The sequence below is a fragment of the Lipotes vexillifer genome, unplaced genomic scaffold (assembly GCF_000442215.2).
Source record: "Lipotes vexillifer unplaced genomic scaffold, Lipotes_vexillifer_v1.1 scaffold471, whole genome shotgun sequence".
Lineage (NCBI taxonomy): Eukaryota > Metazoa > Chordata > Mammalia > Artiodactyla > Lipotidae > Lipotes > Lipotes vexillifer.
This window is the reverse complement of record NW_006780162.1, coordinates 2,384,718-2,411,757: the sequence shown is the minus strand read 5'-3', so window position 1 is coordinate 2,411,757 and position 27,040 is coordinate 2,384,718. Positions and strand designations below refer to the sequence as shown.

The 27,040-nt window shown below is 41.7% G+C and overlaps 1 protein-coding gene across 1 annotated transcript in view; it reads left to right on the top strand.

Annotated features, from left to right (window-relative positions):
- Positions 1 to 26,629, top strand: part of SLC16A14 (solute carrier family 16 member 14) — a 27,579-nt gene extending 950 nt beyond the window's left edge. Inside the window, exons 2-5 of the mRNA XM_007453267.1 lie at positions 6,284 to 6,555; positions 12,307 to 12,450; positions 18,796 to 19,773; positions 26,423 to 26,629. Of these exons, the coding sequence (XP_007453329.1) occupies positions 6,297 to 6,555; positions 12,307 to 12,450; positions 18,796 to 19,773; positions 26,423 to 26,574 (1,533 nt within the window). The 5' untranslated portion in view covers positions 6,284 to 6,296 and the 3' untranslated portion in view covers positions 26,575 to 26,629. The remainder of the gene's footprint in view (positions 1 to 6,283; positions 6,556 to 12,306; positions 12,451 to 18,795; positions 19,774 to 26,422) is intronic.
- The last annotated feature ends 411 nt before the right edge of the window (positions 26,630 to 27,040 follow it).

Below are 27,040 nucleotides of genomic sequence, written 5' to 3'. Positions count from 1 at the left end.
CTGATCAAGGCCCCTCGGGGAGGAAAGGAGGGACTAAAATGGGGCTAGGGACCCGGGGCGGCCATTTCGGGGCTAGACGCCGCCAAGGCCACTGAAGGTGTTTTAGGAGCTCAATTCTGCTTACCAATGAATTAAGCCGTTTTCTTTCTGCGGAAAAGTTGATCCAGGCTCTCATTAGCAAGGATGAGTAAGGGTTATTATTGGGCATTAGAAAAATTCCTTTTCGCCTTGCCTGGCGCGCGCGCGCGTGTGTGAGAGAGACAGAGAGAGAGAAAATAGACTTGGGAATCCCTCAGGCCCGAGTTCAGATTTGGCCTCCACCACCGGGTAGTTTAACCTCTCTAAGCTGCATTGCCCCCATTCTACAAATAGCCTCAATTTCCTCATCTGTAAAATGGAGCATTAATATCAACTGGACAGAATCGTTGTGGAGAAGCCGTTAAGCACAGTTCCTGACCCATAGAAGGCATTTATATTTTTAGTTCCCCTTGATACAGCGTGAACCTAGATAGGGTTCCCCGTTTCTCTTGCGCTGTGGTCTCTGCACAGCTCAGCTCCCCAGCCTTGGCTGCTCCAGCCTCTTCAGCCTGTTGGCCTCAAGTGCGCCCTCTAAAGGCTCAAGATGTCCAGTGCGCACCCGGTCTAGAAGGCAAATATCGACAGAGCCAAATTAAAGATGTGCCCGCCCCACACCCACGTCTAATGAAGAACCTGCTACCAACATACTCTGTCAACTTTGGGGAAGATTGTATTTTTAATTTTAATTGGGCGCTTTCCCCTTTACCGCTTATTTACAGTGAGCTCACCACATTGTAACATAATCAACAGTAGCCAAATTAAGAGTCAATGACTTGGGCTTCCCTGGTGACGCAGTGGGTGAGAGTCCGCCCGCCGATGCGGGGGACACGGGTTCGTGCCCCGGTCCGGGAAGATCCCACATGCCGCGGAGCGGCTGGGCCCCTGAGCCATGGCCTCTGAGCCTGCGCGTCCGGAGCCTGTGCTCCGCAACGGGAGAGGCCACAGCAGTGAGAGGCCTGTGTACCGCAAAACAAAAAAAAAAATCAATGACTTATAAAACTTGCTCTCCTAACAGAGTTGTGGAAAATTTAATTTCGTTTTAATCTCTGAAACACTCGAACAGGCTATATAGTATTTTCACTTCTGCCAGTTACCAGGTAAATACGTAGCTGACCTCCATGTCATAGCCTGCGTGTGTTACTTCATTTCCCCCATGAATGGTTTCTCTTTCACTGGTAATAAACTCACTTTAGGGAAGAATGGGGAGTTGACTGTCGATCCCATAATCCTCCCATTTCCTTCCTTCAGCTTCTTCAGTGCAAGGCCCAAACGTTAAGTGCAGAGCTTCCATTCTAGGTGAGCCCAGAATGGGTTACATTTTACACATCAGTCCTTAGCAGAAACCCCACGCTCACTGCTCCACTTCCCCCAGTGTCCCACACGTGTTGTCATTTTGCATGTGTGTCAGTGTGTGGAAAAGATGGGGGAGCTTGAAGACCGTATGGTGGAGAAAGACTTGGAGCCTGGCGAGAGGTGGCCCAGAAACCCTTCCTGGTTCTCCCTCTCTCTCCAGGTGCAGAGGAGGGTCCTAATGCTCAAATGATTATTTTGTATCTTATTATATAAATGCTGAAATGCTAAAGCAAACTTGGGGGTGAGGGGACAGACGTTTTTTCTTCTGTTGCCTTTTGTTTGTTTTAGTTAATCTGGCTGTACAGTCAGATAACTCTGATTAGTCAAAACAGGAATGACTTTTAGAGAGATTTGGGTGTGAAATGCAGGCAACCCCATTGCCTGGAAGGTCTTCAGGGACCTCCTAAGGATCTGATGGAATTTTGTTTTACCCACCCATAGGCTCCATCTGATACTATTTTCTACAGGCACAGTTGTGCCTCTTGAAGAAAACTTTTCCATTAAACGCCATTTAACGTCATCTCTTTATGAACAGATAAACTGGAAATGTCAAGAGCAGCTCAATGGCAACTGTATCTCTTAACCCATAAGATAAATAATTCAGTGAAAATATAAATTTCTTAACATTGCTTAGAAAAGTGCTTATTATTTCAACTCATAAGCTGAGAAAATATGACTTTTGTATTATTATTATTTCAAAGTCTTTCTTACGTGTAGGTGGGCTTTAGGAAAATGCCAAGTTGTGTGTTTTATCTCATTAAACACAGATTGTAAAACAATGTTGCTATTATTCATCTAAGCCAGTCACACCCCTTATCAAGCTGCCTGGTTCTCCTCTTTCTGGCTCCCTGAGATTCTGTGTACAACCACCAGGGGCAGAGGGAAGGCAACCATCAGACACCGCTTCGGAACCCTTTCTAGCTTCATCCTCCTGGATCTTTTGACAGGGTAGCTCGGTTATGGGCTGTGAGCTTTGGAGAGCAAGGGCTATCCCATCCCTTTCTATCGCCAGGCAGACTGTCCTCTCATGGGGGGAGAGGAGGGTGGTGGGAAACACACACACAAGCCTACAGCTCGATGCAGACTAGACTTCCCAAGGGAAGTGGCTCTGAATTGCCACTAACCTACTGCAGGCAAGTAGCTGAACCAGATGATGTTTAAGAGATAGAGAGAGGGACCTTGACTTTCTTATAATAAAGTTAATATACATTTATTTAGAATTTTTTACCAAAGAGATAAAGAAGAGGAAATTACTTGGAAGACGATCGTTGAAAGAATAATCTCCATCAACATTTTAGTTTCACTCGTCCTTTTTTCCTACAGATACATATTTTTAACAACAACAACAACAACCAAAAAGGAATTATTTCATGTGCCCCATTTTGTGACCACCGAGTATAATTCAACCTTAGCGTGACCTTCTTTCTCTGTCTTCAAAGAGCCCATACAGTTTTATTTTTGATGGTACACTTGCATTGCATGGCTATACCATGATTGACTGACTTAACATGTACTCTAATGTTGGATATTAGAGATGTTTGCAGGGTTTTTTTTTCTCATTATTTCAAGGTTTGACTATTAGAATTTAGTTGAATCTTGAAGGATGAGCAGAAGAGGACCAGGAGATTAGAAGGAGAGAAGTATGTTCCCGAAAGAAGAGAAGGTCATGCACAAAAGCTTGAGAGACTGTGCCAGGTTCAGGGAGCTGCAGGTGCTTCCATGGGGCTGGAGAGCAGAGTGCAAAGCTGAAGGAGAAGGGACCTGGAAGAGTGGCAGATAACGCGAGGGAAGAGCCTGGAAGCAGACAGGGCAGTTTGGACTTAATCCTAAAGATAACTTGACCGGGTGGGGAAGTTACATGGTAAGGTAGCATTTTCCCATTCCCAGCATCCTTGGTAATGGAGAGGTGAAGGGAAGAACCCAGCAGAGAGCAGCAACATGGGCAGGAAGTGTGGTGGCTGAGCACTGGATATCTGTTTAAGAGATAGAATAATTTAAAAGATAAAAATAATGGGTATGGGAGAAATGAAAAGTCAAGATGAGGGCTTCCCTGGTGGCGCAGTGCTTGAGAGTCCGCCTGCCGATGCAGGAGACGCGGGTTCGTGGCCCGTTTCGGGAAGATCCCACGTGCCGCGGAGCGGCTGGGCCCGTGAGCCACAACTACTGAGCCTGCGCGTCCGGAGCCTGTGCTCCGCAAATGGGAGAGGCCACAACAGGGAGAGGCCCGCATAACGCAAGGAAAAAAAAAAAAAAAGTCAAGATGAGGGCTTCCCTGGTGGCGCAGTGCTTGAGAGTCCGCCTGCCGATGCAGGAGACGCGGGTTCGTGGCCCGTTTCGGGAAGATCCCACGTGCCGCGGAGCGGCTGGGCCCGTGAGCCACAACTACTGAGCCTGCGCGTCCGGAGCCTGTGCTCCGCAAATGGGAGAGGCCACAACAGGGAGAGGCCCGCATAACGCAAGGAAAAAAAAAAAAAAAGTCAAGATGAGGGCTTCCCTGGTGGCGCAGTGCTTGAGAGTCCGCCTGCCGATGCAGGAGACGCGGGTTCGTGGCCCGTTTCGGGAAGATCCCACGTGCCGCGGAGCGGCTGGGCCCGTGAGCCACAACTACTGAGCCTGCGCGTCCGGAGCCTGTGCTCCGCAAATGGGAGAGGCCACAACAGGGAGAGGCCCGCATAACGCAAGGAAAAAAAAAAAAAAAAAAAAAAAAAAAAAAAAAAAAGTCAAGATGAGCCCCAGGACAGATCCATTAAATTGCTCTTCCACTGGCATCCTTGGTTCCTTAGCACCCGTTTCTTTCCAACAAACTCTTAATCTGGGGATTAGCGAACTTTTCCTATAAAGGGTCAGAGAGTAAGTATATGAAGTTCTGCAGGTCACATAGCCTTTGAAAAGGTAAAAAAAAATTCTTAGCTCAGGGGTATAAAGAAAGAGTCTGAGCAGATGGCACAGTGTGCTTCCCTAAAAGAGGCTGAGAGCTGGGCACTTGGGCCACAATTTGCTTCTCTGTCATTTTGTCCACATCACAACACTGCAGAGAAAAGCCTCATGGTTGGAGGTGTTCCGAGTGTATTTGGGACCGTTTTTTACACCAGTTTCCTCCACTGCAACAAAATGATTTTCAGTAATAATCACGTCATGGTCAGTAATAATCATTATTTTCTGATTTGCTCCTCTGTTTTAAAATAATTACTTGAAACAAAGAATAGATTTCCATTTTAAAGTCACTATTCAAATTCACGTATCGACTACAAATTTCACTTTCCAAACCAAAGTTTTTCACCTTGCAGTTTTGGCACTCTGTTTTGCTCTTTTAAATTTTAAACAAAACTAAAGTCTCCAGGTGGGCACATAGAGTGACAAAAGTCAAGTAGCTGGTGTCCTGGTCTTCGTCTCCACTATCACTGTGCTGTCACAGTCCATCTTGAATGTCCTGCTAAAGGCAGTGTTGTGTGACACCGCAGGCACTGCAGACCCAAACTGAGCCAAGGTGTGGACCAGCAGTTCTGAACTCTTAGGAACTCGCTCTCAAAACAGATATGTGCATTCAGATGGCCAAAAGGCACATGAAAAGATGTTCAACATCGCTGATAATTAGAAAAATGTGAATCAAAACTACAATGAGGTATCTCACCTCACACTGATCAGAATGGCCGTCATCAAAAATCCCACAACTTACCATCTTTTCTCCGTCTACCCCCTGCTTCCTCTAGTCTCAGAGGATGGGTCAGTCTTCCTGATCAAGACCAACCCTGTCCCACCACCTCTGGGATTAGTCATTCTCTCTCTCCTTATCCTCAGTTTTTATGCATACACTCCATTCTCATCCTAAAAAATAAAACAAAACCAGAGACTTCCCCTGACCTGGCATTGTCTCACCTCTAGCTCCATCCAACCCCCTCCCCTTGTCTGAACAACTTGAGAGATCTACGCAAAGCACAGGTCCCATCTTATCTCTTCCTTGTGCAAATGCAGCCACCAACTGTTCATTATGTACAGGATAAACTCCAAAATCCTTATCTGGCACATAAGGCTCTTCAAGATCTAGCCCCTGGTTCCTGGTAACCTGTATGCCATTGTGGTATCCAAATTTCTGTAATCTGATTTCCAATTTTCTAAGCAATTTTCTAGCTTCCCAGGTAAATGCTGGGAATGGGGGTGGATGGAGGGGTGAAAGTATGTCTTGTATATCAGACATAAATATCACCATTATTAGAAGACTCTATCTCCCATCGTAAGATAATCGACTGGTCTCCTTTACCCATCTCTCCTGAGTTGGGTTCATATGAGTCAGTCCCCCTGAGGTTAACCCACTCTAGCTGCATTGAACACTTGGACCCACAAAACTGAGAACCATAGCCTCTGCCAGGCGCCCACTCACCCCCCCCACAAGGCCAAGCTACCCTGTCTAAGGCCAGGCATCTTCCTTCTCTAACATCTTTGTTGTCACCTGTCAGTTTCCATCTCAATAAGGGACACAAGGTATGGGCTTTGGAGTCAGGAATAGCTGGGTTCACTTCCTGGCTTCCTGTCTAGCTATTATGTATACTGCCTCCTGGCCATGAGAACTTGGGAAAGGCACTTCGCTTCCCTGAGTCTATTTCCATTTCTTTAAAATAGCCATAATAATACTTACCTATAGGATGACTCTAAAGATGAAACAGGTTTCATAAAAGCATTTGGTCCTATGAAAAAGTGAGGAGTGTTTCCAAATCTGCATAATGACAAGATTAATCTAAAGGTCTAATATGATGGTGGGGCCACTTTGGTTCTGATGGGTAGGTAGAGCCTTCCAGAAAGATGGAGATTTTTTTGTTTTGATGTTCAATGAAATTATGTGTGATATGTATTTCAGAACATCTTGGAAAATGTATACAAGTCATGAAGACATTGGGTATGATTTTGAAGATGACCCCAAAGATAAGAAGACACTTAAACCCCACCCAAACATTGATGGCGGATGGGCTTGGATGATGGTCCTTTCCTCTTTCTTTGTGCACATCCTCATCATGGGCTCCCAGATGGCCCTGGGAGTCCTCAATGTGGAGTGGCTTGAAGAATTCCATCAGAGCCGTGGCCTGACGGCCTGGGTCAGCTCCCTCAGCATGGGCGTCACCTTGATTGTGGGTATGTTCACATGTGGCCTGTTGTAAAACTGAATAATTATAAAATGACAGTTCCTCACTGTAAGTAATGTTTTATATCGTTGAAACGTTAGATATTACATTTTAGTGGATGTTGCTGTTGTTTTTATTGTGGTCAAATGTACATAACATAAAGTTTACCATTTTAACCAGGTGTACAGTTCAATGCCATCGAGCACATTCATCACCACCATCCATCTCCAGAACTTCTCCCATCTTCCCAAAATAAAACTGCACCCATTAAACAATGACTCCTCATTGCCACCTCTCCTCCCAGCCCCCTATCCCTGGCCACTACCATTCTATTCTCTGTCTCTATGAACTTGACTGTGCTAAATACCTCATACAAGGGGGATCACACAAGATTTGTCCTTTTGTGTGATATTCCTATTCGAGTATGGTAAACATTTGGAGTATTTTAAAAATCGAGCATTAGAATTTTTGCCCCTAACTCTGTTTTCTTAACTGTTATAATTCATTACCTATCATTACAAATCTGTTTAACACAGGAATATTTTTAAAAGATAAAAATTTTAGAGAAAACACAGTAAAAGTAAATAATCTTATTTCAGAGCTCTAATGTTTTAAATTTGAAGTATTGATCCTGTGTTATTGAAAAATCTATTAAACTGTTTTTAGAAAGGTTACTGATATAGCTAACAGGAGGGAATAATAACATATTCTTGTATTTTGTAGTTTAACCACCTAGCAATCTATGAAGGCAATTCTTATCTAGTTGGAGATACTAAACAAGGAAATTATTATAAATATGATATGTTGCTATGGCTAATGTGTTTCAGTTTGAGAACTAAACAGCTTTTACTGCCAACTGATATTTAATAAGCACCTATTATATACCAGGTGTTTTCCCTTTCATCATCTCATTTAACTTTAATTCTCTCAACAGTTGTACGAGGTAATTACCACTATACCATAAAGCTGTTCAATTCCTTTACTTGAAAGTAAAAGCCATATTTTTACGTATAATTTTTTTTTTAATTTAAAGGGTTCGTGATATATTTTATACTAGAAACATAATAGGCCTCAAATCTCTTCCTAGTATTGTGAGAGTATGCGGATGACAGGCATATGTGTGTTTGAGAAGAGTCTGTGCCTTGTCAGTGATTTCCACATTGGTAATTAATTGCTTGAATTCAATTCAGAGATTTGTTGATCTTGGCTGGTATTCAGCCAATGTTATTTTGGATAATACCAGCGACATTAATAACAGTGGCAGTGCTAATGATAGAAAACAAGGACAGAATGTTATTTCTCAAGACGTGTACAGGGGGTATGTGTTTATCACAAGGAATTATTACTGATTTAGTTTTTAAATTAAATAAGGGCATCATTATGTGTGTGAGAGAGAATTGTTGATAAATCACTTTTGCCTATAACTGTAATGAACTGACTCCTCAACCCTGCCTTGGCCTTGTTCAAACCAGGACTGTTTATCATATGAGAAGTGCAGGTAGGTTAACCTCAATGCAGGGAATTTGCTAGTTTTGTGTTGGATATAATTCTTCCTTCTCAATAAGTCAGTAAAGGAAAACTGTGCTTCTAAAATATAGGTTGACCAAAACGTTCGTTTTGGTTTGGCCGTAAAAACCCTAATGAACTTTTTGGCCAGCCCAAATACTAAAAATCCAGTTTTCTTACCTTTTTAAAAATAAATGTTTAGATTCAATCTAGAAAGTGTGCTCATACAGCAAAAAAGAAGATTCAGCCAAAGACGAGGATATTTGTCCCAATATTTTCCAAACCGTCTAAGAAGGTTGTCTTTGGTATTACTTTGTGTTTCACAAGTTCTACAGGAATAAGCAATGGAAATCAGTCCTGAAATTATTGGATGTGGTTCTGAAGATGACCCCCCAAATAAGAACACCTAACTCATAGTGGTGATGAAATGTGATTGTCATCTTTAATTAGGAGGTAACTGTGGATTTTGAATTCTGTTTGAGAGTCCTTGATTTCCAGACAGTGGAACTTTAGACTGTAGACTAACCTTTCTTCAGGAAAGGTGTCTGCCAGATAAACATCTTTTGTCTTGCAGCTCAGAAATTATAGCACAGCAAGGCTCATAGTTATGTAAATGAAACGTCTTTTATTCAGTTTATCATGACCCTAAATTGCTATTCATTATCTAAGCTGCTGGTACAGGTGGCGGCAGATATGTTGTTTGCTTGGAAAAGCAAAAAGGAGCTCTCCTTTATTTAGCACTTACTACATGCCAAGTGCGTGTAATGTACATGATCTCATTTGATCCTACAGCAGCCTGGAGGCCAGACCATCATCTTGATCTCACAGAGGAGAACATGCAACGCTCAGAATCATTAAGTAACTTACTGAAGTTAACTTGTAGCCAGTAAGTGTGGGACAGGCTTCAAACCTGGTCCACTGGACTCTGAAATGGTGTCCGCTATACCGCACTGCCTGCCATGACGTTAAATGAGAACTGAAAATATGTTTGAAGTGAATAAATAGAAATTGTTTTCATTTTCTAATCATTGTAAGGACATTGAGTTACCTCTTTCAAATTTAAAAATTCCATGAATTATGTTACAGAGTTAAAAGCACTCTTGGGCAGTGACTTGCACATGGGGAATTCAATTCATTCTTGTTTCATTCTTTGCTAGCATGGATTTTGCCAGTTCCTGCAGAAGGTCCCAATTGTTAAAAAAAATGTAATCACCTTGGCAGTATCTACAGCAGCCTTTGTGATAGCTCTTGGAATAATTCTTGGTAGAAGCCATGTTGTTAGGGGTAGCTATAGGCTGCGAAAGGTCATTTACTTGCTAAGTAGATTTAGAGCAGTGGTTGTCTATCTTGGCTACACGTTAGATCCACCTGGGAGCTTTTAAAAACCATGCCTCTCGGGCTGCACCTGGAGCATTAAATCAGAATCTCTCGGGTTGGGACCCTAGCATCAGGGTTTTTCTTTAATGATTTTTTTAAAACTCCTAAGTGACTCCAACAATCAGCCAAGGCAGAGATCCATTGATTTATTGCAGGGAAGGGTTACACCAAGAGACCAGGTATTCAATGAACTAGCTACTTTCATCCATGATTGTATGCCAAGGCTCACCTCAGATTGTTTCTCTCCTCACCTGAGCTTTTTTCCAACCTATGAGATGCTGGGATGGGCAAGAAATCATGACTTCCTCAGCGTGTTCCTGCAGCAATGCGAGACTTTATTATGTGGGAAATGGGCCAAGATTCAGATTCCTTCCGAAGAGGAGAAAGTCTGACAAGGTGTATAATCTCATTCCAAAACAATGAATTCCTCTAAAAAAGTGGGAATCTTAGCCAAAGGACTGCATCTCAATCTTATTTTCCCCTCTCCTTAGACTGGGTGTGGAGTTCTTTTCATTTTGTTGAATGGCAATTCCATCATGGAGATGCCAATTGACCATCAGTAAACAATGCTTAGAAAATGAAACTAAGGATCTGAAAGTTTGGGTCTGACTTCCTTTTTTTGATAAATCTATATTATGTAACCATGGAGGACTCACAGCATTTCTGGGGCTGACTTTGCCCATCTGTACCTCATAAATGACTATAGCTGCAGCACACATGGTGCCAGAATCAATAAACTAAAAAGCCAGACACCGTTATCATCTTAATGTTCTTTTCAGTAAAGCAAGCAATACTTTCTTCTTGATATATAAAATTCCTCCAGATACGAATATCTGTACTTATTTGGGAATTCCCCCCCCTTTGTTCCCCCAGATGCTTTCTTAATGCAGTGTTTCATAAACATGCAGCATCACAGAAAAACTTGCTTCTGGGCCCTTTATGTAATGTGGGAAATATCATTCCACTGAACTGTCATGCACTCTGACCCTTCATATCTTAAAAGACCTATTAACAGCAAACCAATGAATCATGCATTTTTCTCTTTTTTTAACCCACTCATCTGAGATTTGAAGTGGTGAAGTGACCACGGGTTTAGGAAAATAAAAATATTTAGAGAGAAATAAAAGACACCCTTCAACTTATGGTTTCTGAATTTCAGTTCCCCCCAGTAATTTCCTCAGATGTTTATATCAACGTGCTTAGCTTATATATTGTTTATATCATGTGCTTATTTTATAATATACATAATACAGTATATTTGTATAAGATGTTTATTAAGTCTATTCTAAGAGATTTATCTACTGAATTATTTTCTGTAATACAGCAGGGTTAATTAAATTAGTAAGTCTTTATCTTCTTAGTTTTGAGGATTGGATCCTCTCAAAATCACTAGACAAAAAAAAAAAAAATTTATTAGCAGACTGTACCAAACTATGTACGTGAATATTGTTAGAATTGTAAAGGAGAGTTTTATTTCAGTTTGGACTAGAAGTGGAAGCTCCTAGACAAGTTTTTAACCTGAAATAGTCCCACCTGAACATAGGCTTTGATAACTATATAAAGTAATAATGATCAAAAAATAAGATGATGTTTAAAATGCAATGCTGAGGGCTTCCCTGGTGGAGCAGTGGTTGAGAGTCCGCCTGCCGATGCAGGGGACACAGGTTTGTGCCCCGGTTTGGGAAGATCCCACATGCCGCGGAGCGGCTGGGCCCGTGAGCCATGGTCGTTGAGCCTGTGCGTTTGGAGCCTGTGCTCCGCAACGGGAGAAGCCACAACAGCGGCGGGGACAGGCCCGCGTACCGCCAAAAAAAAAAAAAAAAAAAAAAAAAAAATGCAATGCTGAGTACAGCCTTGAACTGTATTACTAAAATATGGACTGCTATTTGGATAAAGAATCACTGACCCGAAGGCAAGCATTAAGCTTCAGTGACATCAGAAGCTGCCACAAAATCAGGAAGGAAACAAAGAGGTTGACAAAAACTAGAGCGTCATATAAAGTAAGCAATGAGAAAGTATATCATATACTACATTGCTGTGAGTATTGGCAAATATTGTACAACCAGGGGTAGACCTGAATCTCCACACAGTGTCATAAATGGATAGCCTGATGAGTCCAGTCAGGGACTGAGAGTCAGCAGAGGCTGAAGTATGTATGAATCAATGGAGTTCTTTCCGGCTTGGTTTGCATCTGGATATCCTCATGAAAAGAGGCTATAGGTTCCTTTCTTGAAGCATGGAGGTCCTGAGAACTCCCCTTTCTGTACTCCCTTTAGATCTACAGTAAAAAACTCAAATGTATACAGAGGCCAAACAAGTAATGTAAATGAGGGTAGGATGTCAAATACAAGGCTGCAGGGAAGGGTGGAGACTGCAGCAAACTAGAGAGGGTGTGCCACAGCAAAACAGGATCAGCTGCTGCACAGGTCCAGCTGCTCTGGACTGTGTGGGAAGGTATTCTGTGTGGCCACTGGATTTTTGTGAATAATCTTAATTTTTAAATGTTGGCAACTGATTCAAAACATTTTTAAACTTTGTTCTGGATAAACAAAATGCATCCACAGGCTGGATGGAGCACGTAGACCACTAATTTAGGACCTCTGCTGTAGACAAGAGAATGAAATCAACTTGTCTGTTTATTTCAGGTCTGTCTTCCTTGAAAATCTAGAACCTTGTGCTCTCCGTGAAGTTACTGAAACCTATCTTTGCACGCCAAAAGCTTTCTGCACATAAAGCAGGGGTGTGGTTTTGGTTGGTTTTAGTTGAGAGCTCTAGTAATATTGTATTCTTTGTCTTCATATGAGAACTCCCTAAGAAAGTAGGAAAATAAAATGCCATTAGTCATTTTAGTCATTCTTTTTTCAATGTTCTGTGACAGGACCTTTCATTGGCTTGTTCATTAACACCTGTGGGTGCCGCCAGACCGCGATTATCGGAGGGCTGCTGAACTCGCTGGGCTGGGTGTTGAGTGCCTACGCTGCAAACGTGCATTATCTCTTCATTACCTTCGGAGTGGCAGCCGGTAAGCGTAGTGATTTTCTTAAACTTGACTTTATTTATTTTTTTATTTTTATTTTTGGCCACACCACGCAGGATCTTAGTTCCCCGACCAAGGATCGAACCTATGCCGGCTGAAGTGGAAGCGTGGACCCCTAACCACTGGACCACCAGGGAATTCCCTTAAACTTGACTTTATATGTTTCTGTTGGGCATTTTGGCAATGAATTTCACTGTAGAGAAAAGAGACCCATTAAATATTTTGTCCCTTTGTCTCCTCCACCCCAACCCAACCATATCCTATCCTCCAGGAAATACTTTTTAATATAAGATATTAAATATGCCTTAAGCATGAGGAAATGGCCTAACAGCTGTACTTGGCCTTCCTAATAGATTTTAATTAAATTTTCTATACCTGGTTCTAAGTGCTAGTCCCTTCTCTTGTAACAAAACGGACATATTAATAACATTCTCTCATTTAATAACTGCAGAATCCAGCATGAATCAGAGAAAAATCATTTTCTCCTTCACCCCTGTTCAAATTAATGGAATAGCAGCAAAACCCACATAGATGTAGAGACTCTAAGAATCAAATCCAGAGCAAAGTGTCAGAGTCCCCGGGAGATATATAAAAATTGGCTGCCAGGTAGCACAGTTTGCATATCTGTTCTGCAAAATGTATTCCCGGCCATAATTTCCTTTATCAACAGGTAGCAGAATGCACACAGGTAAGTAGTTTCGTACTCATACAATTGTATTTCAGTGAACCAGAGCCAGCCTGACTTTTTTGAGTACAGAGCTATAATCCTAATAAGTGGCACACTGAATGCAGTGTTTGCATTAAGAGTTCAAAGTTAGAGCTTGGAATTCTTGCTTTTTTTCTTCCACTTGCTATCTGTGTGACTTTGGGAAAGTTACTTAACTTACTTATGCCTCAGTCTCCTTATCTGCAAAATGGGATAATTGAGTGCTTGGTTTACAGGGTTGTTGAAATGATTACATGAGATCATCTGTATGAAGCACTTAGCACAATGCTTGGCACATAATAAAGTCTTGAGCAAATGTTAGCTAATATATAATTGTTATTGTATATAACATGTTTATTATATTATAAGCTTAAGTAATGCTTTTATGGTAGCAGGAGATAGTGAACATAAAAACTCACTGTCCATCTAAGTTGACAAGTTGGTTCTCTGTAATGTACATCTATCCACATATACACCTAAAGCACTTCTGTATCCTGTGAAGCTGAGTTTGGAAACCATTGATCTGAAGGACTTGATAACAGCCCTTAGAGAACAACTCAAGATGTTTTCCCTGAGGCATTTTAGAAACTTTGCCCCATAACAGTCCAATGAATAGAGCTGGCACGGGGATTTTTATATTATAGGTGAGGAAATAAACTTCCCCTGGGACTAAGGAGCCACACTGGGGTCTCTGGGCAGACACGTGGGAGCCCCTAGGAACTTGATCCGTGGTGTTTGGTTACATGGATTATGACTTGGTCCCCATAACTGGGACTTGAAATTTATTCCCATCATCTAGAGATGTCTATGGTTAGACTCTTTGTTTAAATGGAATTTTATTTCTTGCAGTTAGTTGCTTATTGGTTCTCAAATAATATGATCTCCATATTCATTCATTTGTTTATTCATTCACTTATTTAATCAACAAATATTTATGGATACAAGGAATTCGGAAAAACAGTCAGGAAGCCAGTGAAAGGAAAGTGTTTCTTGAGACACTTTATTGCTCCCTCTTTTTAATACAGGAAACACCCAAAGAAAGTCTCTGAAACTAAGTGTATTCACCTTCTCCACAAATATATATATAATTATGTTTAAGTGGAAAATCCAGCTAAATCAGTTAGCTTATATACCGTTGGGCTGTTGTTAGTGAGGCATGGTGAAGCTGATTGACCCCTATTTAGCAGAAAAGAAAGTTAGAGCAAAGATCTGCAAAAAGCAAGTGATTGAAGCAACAAAAAAATAAATTAAAGAGATTTTTAAATAAAAAACAAAAATTTTTAAAAAGCAACTGATTGAGATATATATATATATGTACATTCTGTACAATAATGTATGTTTGAAAGAGACTTTGTTGACATCTTTCTTCATTACAAAAAGCATTTGAGGCAGATTTGTTTGTATTTGTTTTTTAACATCTAGGCAATTAAAATTGCATGGATGTCCTCCTATTAAGCAGAAAACTACATCTGTTTGAGCGATCTTACTTAGCTGGGAGAATCTGGACAAATTTCTTCAGCTTTGCCATTTAAGAGATCCATTCTCTTAAACTTGGCTTCTGGAGACAGCTTTTCCCCGCTATGCATGCTTTTTACTCCGAACCACAGGATCTTCTCTCTCCCTCTGGGCCTTATGGTGAAGAATTGTTCCAGGGCCCTGCTTGACCACTGGGCTTGAGCCTCAATATCCCCAAGGCCTGTTCTATATGCTCATAGAATAATTGTGCTGATTACGAATCACAAAGTCACATTAGGAAGGGGAGATGCTGTTAAGGACATGGAGAGGGTAGTAGATGCTTGTAGCATTAGAAACCGATTTTTTTTCTCACACATGGGAGCATTTATTATTAAAACGAAGTTATAATTGGTGCTACTCTTATGCTTTGTCCCTCAATTCAGTTCCTATTAGTTATTTCATTCTGCTGCTGTTTAGAGATCCATAACCACATTAAATTTAGGTTGCTGGTTATTGTCAGTGACAAATCAAATTTTAAAAAGTAAACTTTTGTGCCATCAGCAAAATGCAGAATGGACAGATTTAACAGGACAAATGATCTAGTTTCCTCAACGAGTAAATTGCGAGAGAAAAAAAAAGAGAAATTAAGACTTAGAATATGTATCAACAAATAGCAACGTGTGGGCCTTACTTGGATCCTGATTTAAACAAATTTTTTAAAATTATGGTCATTTATGAGAGAATTGGAAATTTGAACACCTTTGGGTATTTTATGATATCAAAGAATTATTCATTTTTTTCAGATAAGATACTGATATGATTATGCAGTTTAAAGAATTCTTCTATTTAGAGATTTATACTAAAATCTTTGCACATGAAATGATATATTTGGGATTTGTTTCAAAATAATATGGAGGAAGGAGTGTGTGTGTGTGTGTGTGTGTGTGTGTGTGTGTGTGTTGGGGTAAAGGCGGGATTGAGGCAAGAATTGCCAGGATTTGATAACTGTTGAAGCTGGGTGATGGGTATGTGGGAGTTCATTAAACCACCTGGTTTTTAAAAGCTTACTCTGAATCTGATTCAAACTGTTTCATTAACCAATAGCCTGTTATAAGTGGTAAGAGGGTAACATTAATTGACAGTGTGCTATCACATAGGTGTATTGCACTTACGTATACATCAGGAACACAACACCAATGAGCTGCATGTTTAACTGACTTGGTCAAGGTCACATGGTTACTTATGGGGAGTGGAGCCAGGATTTAAACCCAAAGCCAGCTAGGTTCTTTCTACTACACATCTCCCCAGTACGATCATAAGGACAAGAATACTGTGCCACAATATTTAATATCAAAGAATTTCTTGGTTCTTTAACAAATAATTATTTTTTCAAAATAACCACTGATACACTAATTTTTCAACTGAGTATTTTGTACCTTAACTGTGGAAGTCTCAATTTAACCGGTATGAAAAAGGTGGCTATTATTTCAAAATATGATCACTTTACTTTCCCAGAGAACTTTCTTTTATTCATTCCATTCCTTTGTTACGTGCCAGGCACAGTCCTAGGTGCTTGGAAGAGATGTATCGGAAAACACAACAGAAGATCCCTGCCCTCATGGAGCTTATAGTGGTAGTTGTAGGGGAGAAAGGGTCAGATCATAAACAACACACACAATACAAAGTAAATTATACTGTCAAGTACTTACTATAGGAAAAAAGAAAAGTAGGGTAAGAGAGATTGGGAATGGAAGTGGGGGGGCAAGAGAGGCTTGCATTTTAAAGTAGGATGGTCATGGGCTTCCCTGGTGGCGCAGTGGTTGAGAGTCCGCCTGCCGATGCAGGGGACACGGGTTCGTGCCCCGGTCTGGGAAGATCCCACATGCCGCAGAGCGGCTAGGCCCGTGAGCCATGGCCGCTGAGCCTGCGCGTCCGGAGCCTGTGCTCCGCAACGGGAGAGGCCACAACAGTGAGAGGCCCGCGTACCGCAAAAAAAAAAAAAAGTAGGATGGTCAGCTGTATACCTGAAACTAACACAACATTGTAAATCAATTATACCCCCCCAAGTTTTTTTTTAATAAAAATAAAAAATAATAAAGTAGGATGGTCGTGTGAGCGTTACTGAGAAGATGAACTGCAAGCAGGAGATGGGGCCCAAGCCCTAGGGCTCTCCGAGGGCAGGAACATTCTAGCAAAGGGAACAACCAGATTTTATAAAGAGATAAGCTACTCACAATTCATATTAGCCAAAGAAATCTTCAGAATTCGATAAATTTTCTCAAACAGCATGCAGATAACTGGAAGTCAACCAACTGGTTAGGATGTAGGACCAGTTTATGGACTATTGAATGTTTTTCTATGTCCCTTTTAAATATTAGGAAATTAGAGATTTCTGCCTTTGGTGGACTTCAAACTCATAAAAGTTAATTCAGAGTTTGGTTCAAAACTAAGGGGAGCCGTTTTGTTCATCCTCCTCTACCCCGTCATGCAAATGATTGCTATGTTGCTGCCCTCACTGAGGCTTGGCAAGTGGCTTGGGGACCTGCCCCTGCTTTCGCTGGGAATTACTTAGAAGCTGGCTTAATTGTTCTTAAAACAAGGGTCTCCATCTGAGGAGCAGTTGGTTGAGGATCACTGGCCCCTGACAATTGCTGTAGATTATCACTGCTCTAAGGTAAATAAAGGAGGCAGGTTGCTTCTTGGAGCTTATTTTAGAAACTGAAGCAAAATCCTTCTGCAGCAGTGTGCTGGCAGCCGGGCAGATGAGCAGTTTAGGATGAGAGGCAGTGCAGGCAGTGGAAAGGGACCAGACTTTTGCAGTTGGGTCTGAATTCCAACCCGGATTCTCCAGTTACCTGCTGCAGGGTCTGGTGAAAATTTCTTAATCTCCATGAGGTTCAAGGACCCCTTTTATAACACGGGTATAACCACAGGTAGCTTTTGGATTATTGTGAAAACTAAATCAGATAAAGCCTGAAAAGCAACTGGCACATCCTCACCACTCAGTTAGTGGTAATTGTTATTATGTTTGCATGTATGACCGCTCTGCTCTCCTTCCAGATTCAAGTAATTCTGAAACTATTAAATGATGCGAAACTAGGGAAGCTTCTCGGCTTTGGGGAGTGCTATTGGTCCAAGTCTCTTTTCTCCTATCAAGCTGCTATCCTAATGTCAGGAGGTTGTGAGCATCAGAACCGTGTGTGGCCCCATGACCACCTGAAGCGGGGCTTATAGTTTCCCTCTGTGTGTACCTAGAAGTTAAGAACACAACCCTCAACCTCTTGGCTAGCATTTTATTTTATTTCATATTTATTTTATTTTTAAATTTAAATAGGCTTCATTTATAGAGCAGTTTTAGGTTCAGCAAAACTGGGCAGAAAGCACAAAGCACTCCCAGTACACCCTGCCCCTAATAGACACAATCTTCCCCACCAGCATTTAAATTTTATGCCCGTTCCTATTTTCTAAGAAAGATACAATTAAAAACCAGAGATGCAAATGTGTATTAGGTGCTTTTGATATCTAGTAGCTATGTATCCTTATAGATACATTTTAATTCCTTTTATTCTTCTAATTCATTTGGGAATACATTGGCCCATTCCTGAAGCTTCTGTAAATTGCCTGGAGTCACTCTTCATCCCCTTGTACCTGAGTACTTTCCTGTGTATTAAGTGCAATTAGCAGCAGAGCCCTCAGAATCCATTCATTCTTTCAACAAATCACTAAGCACACACTGCATGTTCTGAGCAGTGCCCGGCATACCAGGGGCGATAATACAGACACAGTCCTGCCCTGGTGGAGCTTATATTCTGATGTGAGAATGCAGACTTATTTTATTTATTTAATTCTTTTATATATATTTATTATGTATTTATTTAATATAATAGTTTATTATTATTATTATTATTATTATTATTATTATTATTATTGGAGTGACCTATGCTGCAAAGCCTGTTGGGGGAAATGATGGACTAGAAGTGGGCTTCTTTGGGTGAATATTGGTACTTGGCCCTCGAGCTCCTTTTTTACAGTCATGATTATTTCTTTGTTTGAAAGGAAAGTTATAGAAACTGACATAATGAAACGCAGATGATCTTTAAAGGCTGCAGGTTCGGGCTGTGGCCATTTACGCTGTGCCGTGTGCCTTTTCTCCCCTCTCGGGTGCGCAGGCTTTGGCAGCGGGATGGCCTACCTGCCGGCCGTGGTCATGGTGGGCAGGTACTTCCAGAAGAGGCGCGCGCTCGCCCAGGGCCTCAGCACCACCGGGACCGGGTTTGGCACGTTCCTCATGACGGTTTTGCTCAAGTACCTGTGCGCAGAGTACGGATGGCGGAATGCCATGTTCATCCAAGGCGCGGTGTCCCTGAACCTGTGTGTTTGCGGGGCGCTCATGAGGCCCCTCTCTCCTGGGACGGACGGAGACGACCCGGAAGGGAAAGAGCCACACGTCCTCCCGGCTCACTCCACCGAATCTATTGGGTCCAGTGGACAGCTGGGCGGAGCGGAAGAGAAGGGGGGCGGCCCCGGCACCGAGGACTCCCTCGGGGACGTGCCAGCCCAGGCGTGCCACGAGAAGGCTGCACACAGAAAGGACATGTGCGCCTTTCGGGTTCTGAAGACCGTGAGCCGGCTGACCATGAGGATCAGGAAGGGCTTCCGGGATTGGTACTTGGGCTATTTTGGGACAGCCTCGCTCTTTACTAATCGGATGTTTGTTGCCTTTATTTTCTGGGCTCTGTTTGCATACAGCAGCTTTGTCATCCCTTTCATTCACCTCCCAGAAATAGTCAATTTGTATAATTTATCAGAGCAAAACGATGTTTTCCCTCTGACTTCGATCATAGCAATAGTTCATATCTTCGGAAAAGTGATCCTCGGCGTTGTGGCCGACTTACCTTGCATCAGCGTTTGGAATGTCTTCCTGATGACCAACTTCACCCTAGTCCTCAGCATTTTTATTCTGCCCTTGATGCACACGTATGCTGGCCTGGCAGTCATCTGTGCACTGATAGGGTTTTCCAGCGGTTATTTCTCCCTGATGCCGGTGGTGACTGAAGACTTGGTGGGGATTGAGCACTTAGCCAACGCGTACGGCATCATCATCTGTGCTAACGGCATCTCTGCGTTGCTGGGACCACCTTTTGCAGGTAAACCATTCAAGGCTTTAAGAGCTTAGAGTGCATGTAGAAAGTCGTGTTCTCATTTATGTTAAAAGTCCAGGATGAATAAGAAGGAAGTTTCCATGTGTGTACATGGTCCTTTTTTCCCCCCATTCCTGCCCCCAATTTCTGTTATAAATTTCAGCAAGTTAAAGGTCATTCTTTCATATAGAATGTAGATGAACTTTTGATCCCTAACCTGTGAGATCAACAGCCAGGCTGGTAAAGCGCACGGTGGAATAGTGCAGAGCCCCTGCCCCGTCCGAAAGAGACAGCCTCTACCCTGCTCCAGCTGATTTCCATCACCAAGAAATACAGAAAATCATTACTAGCTCTTCTATGGTTAGCCTCCTCCCCCTGCTGTCCAAGAGAAGCTAGGACTCTGCACTCTTAGGTAACATTTCCAAGTGTTCCAAACACTGTGTGTAGGTCCAACAGAGCACGTCCGTGGATGTAGCCCTGTAGTAGTTTCCTACTGGTGCTGTAATAAATTGCTACAAACCTAGTAGCCTAAAACAATACAAATGTATTATCTTACACTCCTAGAGGTCAGAAGGCTTAAATGGATCACAGTGGACCCCAATCAAGGTGGTGGTGGAACTGCATTCCTCCTGGAGGCTCTCAGGGGGAATCCATTTTCTCGCCTTGTGCAGCTTCTGGAGGCTTCCTGCTTTTGGGCTCCCGGCCCCTTCCTGCATCCTCTAAGCCAATATCATAGCATCTTCTCAACTCTTTAATTCTGACTCTCCTGCCGCCTTCTTTCACTTTTAAGATGCTGGTGACATTGGGTCCACCGGATAATCCAGGATAACCCCCATCTCAAGGTCCTTAACTTAATCACATCTGCAAAGTCCCTTTTGCCACACAAGGTAACATTTACAGTTTTCAGGGATTAGGATGTGGGCATCTGGGGAGAGTTGGGACATTCTGCCTACCTCTGGCCCAGAGGCCACCAGTTGGCAACACCTAGGGTGAGATCTCTCACATGTATTCACCTCAGTTCAATGGAGATTTTGCTTCTTGCATCGGGCATACCAGAAGCCGTAGGCACCACCGAGGAGTCCTGTGCCTGGGCCAGGTACCTCTCTGAGCCTGTCATTCTGGGCAGGTTTTAAGCTTTGTGGTAGGTAGACCCAGTCCCCAAGAGGCCAGGTACTGGGCAAAGGTGACAAAGTCTACCCACTGTCCAGGGATTGGAGGCAGGAGCCCACAAAGTATGGCAGGGGCTGGGGCCAAATGTCAAAACAAAGGTGCTCTGTGGAGGTGGCTCTTAGGGCAGCCAGGCCAGGCAGGACTAGTGACAGTTGTCAGAGCTGCCAGAAGTTCTGTGCAGGGTTTTAAGCTAACCTGGTAGAATCTCACCTATTCAGATGCCCCATCCTCTGCTTATCTGGCTGCTCCAGGCCCTTTATCCTCATATCCTCTGCAGAAATACTTCTTCCCAGTGGATGGGGGAACCTCATGGGTGCAGGACAAAGCCCTCCCCACCCCTTGCTTCCCAGTCTCTCTACAGAGCCTTACAGTCACCTGTCCTAGAACTACGCTGGCAGAGGGCTTATGCCAACACAACCATTTTTAAGTCCCCCTCAGGACTGAAGCTCAAGAAATCATAGATTTTTACCTATTCAGTTGACAACACTGGCAGCTGGCTGACAAAAGGTTTAAGGCCCAAGAATTGCTTTAGGAAACCCAGAGGCTACATATGGGGCCCCTCCTGGATCAAGCTGCTCCTATTTTCTGCTCGTACACAGAGATGCAGGCCAGCATTTCTAGGTGACAGTGAATATCTATAGCAGTGCAGCAGACTATTATATTGGCAGTGGAAGAGTCAGTACTGCTCAGTGATCTCATAGTATAGAATTCTCTGTCAGTTAGGGATGCATTTGGTTATAAGAGAACACCCTGACAATGGTAGCTTAAACAGAGATTTGTGTCACATAACCAGAAATCTAGAATTCAGAGACTAGATGATATTAGGGCAGTGTCTCAAGATCCTCCTGGCCTTTTCCTTATGCTAGTGGCCTCATGGTCACACAATGCCTGCAGTAGCTCCAGCCACTACATCCTCATTTATAACAAGAAAAAGGAAGGAACAAAAGACTCAGTCCCAGAGGACTTCCACTTACATCTGATTGACCAGAACTATGTCACGCAGCTAGTCCAAACTTCAAGGGGAACTGAGAATTGGAGAATTTTACTTTCCAGCCTCTGTACTAGAGGAAGGAAAGGAGAAAAGAACTGGGATTGGGGGGTTGGGTCAGTCAACCAATGGTAACTTCCAAAGGAGTTAAATATCCATTAAGGGGATGGGGACATTATAAGTGGCTCATCCACCCTCTTGTTGGAAGTCCTTCAGATATATTGTATGTGGAAAGAGAATCTGCCATTGATGTTTCTTTGCAGGATCCAAGGGGTACTTTCTGCTTCTAATGGTCAGTCTGCGATTGTTTTATACTGATCCATCAGATTGCAATAGCAGTATCACAACACAGCTGTGAGGTGCAGCAGAAGTAATTCATGATCAATGTTAATTAAAGCACCAAGGTTTGCCAGCATGGTTTCCTTATCCCATTCCTATGGTCATTTCCTTTTCATACACTTGGATTCTAATGCACTTTCTTGAGCGGAAGAGAAAGGAATTATAACTAGAAGACATGGAGTTATACCCAACCCTCAGTCACCAGGTCTGATCTCTGCTTGCTTCAACGTTCCTTCCTAGAAGTGGAGTCTGTCGCTGAATTTGATACACCATAGATGGTAGAAACCACTGTATTACGAAGACATGAATATGTGTCAAATGCCGCCATGCGGACTCTAAAATCAATGTTCTGATGTACATCTCCAGGCCGGCAACCTAAAGGGACCTCTCCTTCTTTTTGTTTGTTTCTTCTCCTTCCACTGAATTCATGCGCTGAGGAATGCTGAACAACATGATTAGCTAACTGTCTTGTGTTTAATTCATTGACTTTCCAGGCCAGGGAGCCAATAGTGCAAGAGAGGCAAGGCCAGCCTTTATGCATGATAGTGCCGAAGTGCCTGGAAATATGAGTGACTAAATAACCACATTAAATTCTTGCTAGAAATTCCAGGTTGACTAGAAATTATTACTTACCTTGATGTGCTAGAAGGAAAATTACTGTTCACATTAGCTTTTTCGTTTTTAATGGGTTTAGAAATGAATGTGTTTTCCACTTTTCAAAGCGGTTCCTACTGGCACTAAAAAGTCTGGTACAATTTAGTAGCATGTTAGACAATCACACATTTCCATTTAGGAGAAGAATGTGCAATCAAAGATATTGAACAGACATTTCAACCATGTCATTCAGCAACCTGAACTTACTTCATTTATAAGGTTACTGGGCATTCAGTTCATCACTTTTAAAGATATAATAATAGTACTTTTCTAGATGTTTCCAGGGTAAAGTATAGCAAAACTCAGCCACCAGATTTGACTGACCAAGAACCTACATGTATCTCCAATATTTGCATAAAGTATAACACCCTAACAATAATTTGTAATGTTTTTTCATCAAGAGCTGGGAACACTAATAAGTAAGAAAAATAGCCGTCACTCCTCATTTGACAGACTCAAATGAAAAAGAAATGCAGTTTAATAGGGAACCAAATTTTACTTTGAAGCTGTTGATTTCAGTGGATGGTTGGATCAGGATTGCCAAGGATCCAAGCTCCAAACCAAGGGACTGATGAGTTCAGACCTACAGGGAGAGATGGTGAAGGATGAATGAGGCGGGCATCTTGTCTGAAACATCTTGTTTCTAAAGAGTTATCGTCCCCATGTTTTGGGCCAAAGCACATGGTAAAGTACTGTCTCCTGACCTGCTTTGCATCTGACTTGGGACTGGGTTGAGTTCAGACTAGTGGCGATGGCAGGATCTGGAATCGTTTCAGATAAAGGTAGATAGGAAAAACCTATGGGATTAATTTAACATAAAATTTAGGACTACTCCAATTTGTACCAAACTTGTTTGGTAAAGTTGAGTACACTTTTTGAAAAATTGACTTGTGAGTTACTTTAAAAGAATGGGGTGTGTGAAGATGCCTTTACAAAAGTTTATACTTTTAGGGGAAAGATGCAAGATCTTAAAATATAATTAATTCGGGCCTCCCTGGTGGCGCAGTGGTTGAGAGTCCGCCTGCCGATGCAGGGGATGCGGGTTCGTGCCCCGGTCCGGGAGGATCCCGCGTGCCGCGGAGCGGCTGGGCCCGTGAGCCATGGGCGCTGAGCTTGTGCGTCCGGCTAACGGGAGAGGCCACGACAGTGAGAGGCCCACATATCGCAAAAAAATAAAAAAATAAAAAATAAAAAAATATATAATTAATTCAACATAAGGCTGTAACAATATGTAACATACTTAGCACACATTTTCTGTAGTCTGCAGAGACAAGAGGGAGGATGGAGCGGTGGGAAGGAGATGGTAGGGTGTTCTAAGGGTGATGGGTTTATTACTGTCCCCCCAGAAGGGGGAATAGTACATGTACAGACAAGGTGTCAAGACAAATATGTTTGAAACTCCAAAATATTCAGAATGGCTTGTGCTTGTGGTTAAGCTCTGGGCAGCAAGAGAGGTGGGCAGGGGCTATATCACAGAGCCCTGGAGCTTGTACTCAAACACTTGTAACCAAAAAGTACATAAATGGTCTGAACTAAGTACAAATTAATTCTCCAATGAGGATTTTGTCCTGAGTCCGTGTTAGGCAGTGATGGGAAATCAACTTGTTTCGGCTGTTGGTTATTTAGAGGCATCACTTCCTACTCTCAATCACTTGATCATATGAAAAGGGAGGATTTAACTGTTAAACTGACAAGATCAGCTTTCATATGGAATGAGTGGGGTATGAGAACCTCATTTATATGTATGGATTTTTTAGAAATTGTAGCTGAAGATAGTGCTGTCATGTACTCTGCTTACAGAGACACACCACTCAGCATTATCTGCAAGTGAATTATTCACTTCATCAGAATTCACAGTGGTCCACAGCTGACAAATGGTGGCACCGAGCAAAAGTTGGGTGTGTTTTTGTTCATATGTCACTGTGTCTTTCTGATTCGATGCTGAAGCTGAATCACTGTTTCTGGATTATATTTCTGGATTATATCTTATCTGTCCTTCTAGTCTCAAACTGGAAATTAAGAAAAGATGATAGAACATTTACTAAGCCATATCTAAGGACTCTGGTATTCTCTTCTTTTATATATCAAATAACAAAGTCAAAAACTTGGTTTACTTTTAAAGTATATCCAGGATTCATAGCTTTTGAGGGGTTTTTTAAAAGTATACATTTTCGATGCTGTTGTTTGTTTTTCTTTATGACAGCCTTGACTCATCCAGGTGCATTAAGCACTAGATACAATAAACAAGAGATACAGATAAGCCACAGGAAGTCAGAGATACTAGTTTACACATTTAGCAGTTGCTTTTGTGTAGCTGTTTGTTGGTCGAGAAGGTTATAAGTTGTATTTATGCGTTCATTTGCCAATTAGATACTTTTTAAAAGATAATTTTCTTAAAGTGACCATGGAATGCTATCTTTGATCATTAAATCATTTATATTTTTCTTATGCCTTTGCTAATTAATGCACTTGTTGAAATGGAAAAAGTGAATGCTTATATCTACATTTTTACCATAAATAAAATTCTGTGTATAGCTTAATCCTCTCAGTTTGCATAGCTGGCTATGTGGGGACCATGACATGTGACTGATCCTTAGAATTAATAACTGAAGTGAATGAAACATCATGCTTCATAGTTTCTGAGACTCTTTTTTCACATTTTAACATCTCTGAAATCAGAATACCTTGTACAAAGTTCTAAGAAAATATCAAGTCATATTTTAATTGATGATATATTTCTTTTTTATTGATACATAAGATAATGATGCATCACGTAATTCATGGTGTCTTAGAATCCATGAAATATGGTAGTATCTTACAGGCCCTAGTAAGATCATTATATGAAAGTATTAGACTATAATAGTAAAGTATTTTTTTTTAAAGAACTGATAATTTAGTTAGCATCTAAAGCTGTGTCTTTGGCAATTTAAACGTTCACAAATTTAAATATATATATTAAAGGTTTATAGCTGTAAATGTGAATTTTTATAAAACCTGGAAATCTTGGTTCTTTCTAGAACAGGTGTTTGCCCTTATACTTCAGAATGAATGAAAGTTCACATGTCTTCTGCTCAGCCTCGTTGTATATACACGAGAAACTTCTTCAGAAGAGTTTTGAGGTTTTAGAAAAGATTTGTGTTTATATTTGTGTAAAAAGAAAATCAGTAGATTCACTTTTTGCTGCTGGCTTTGTGCTGGCCTGAGAGTTACCCCAAGGGCTGTGGGCCAGAAGATTCTCCCTATAGGTCGGCCAGCTACCGTTTCAGTGCCTTTAAAAAAGTACCCCAGTGACTTCAAAGATAAATGCAGCCATGCCCACACGCACCAAGAACTCTGGTTCCAACAGCCCAGACTTAAAAATGGCTAAATGAACGGTTGGGGCATTATATGACATATAATAAATCCTTAGAGAATTATGTATAGTAGCAATAAATGCTTGCTTTGTGTTCTTGACTTTATTTTCTCAACTTCATTACACTGAATATATTCTTTTTTGTTTTGTAGGGTGGATCTACGACATCACACAAAAATATGATTTTTCCTTCTATATATGTGGTTTACTCTACATGGTAGGAATACTCTTTTTACTCATTCAACCGTGTATTCAAATTATAGGACAATCCAGAAAAAAATACATAGATGGTGCAAATGTGTAGTGTCCTGTTATGTTCCATGTAAGATTTCTTTGTCATACTCATGCCTACCTCACATGGTTGCTGTGAGGAGCCTGTGACATATCATGGGAAAGTACATTGTCCCATAACTGGCACAGTCGTTTGTAAATGCCATTGTCATGGCTTCGTTTGAAAGCAGCACTGCCTTCCAGTGCAGGGAGAGGCATTAAGGACTACATGCATCTTAGAGATGACCGTGTCCTGCAAAGACAGCCTATTAAATCATTGGTAGAAACACCCTCCTATAAAGTATCTCATCATCCACTAAGACTAGGGTTTTAGAAACAGATTTTAAAACAAAGACAAAGAATTAAAGCTTTTCAACCCAACTACTTCTTTTTAAGATGAAAATAAGGTATCTAAGTGCTTCTGGAAATCTTACAGATACAGGTCTCCCCTGCTTTTTGAAAGCGCTTTCCACTGCTTTGCTTTTATGAAAAGACCTACG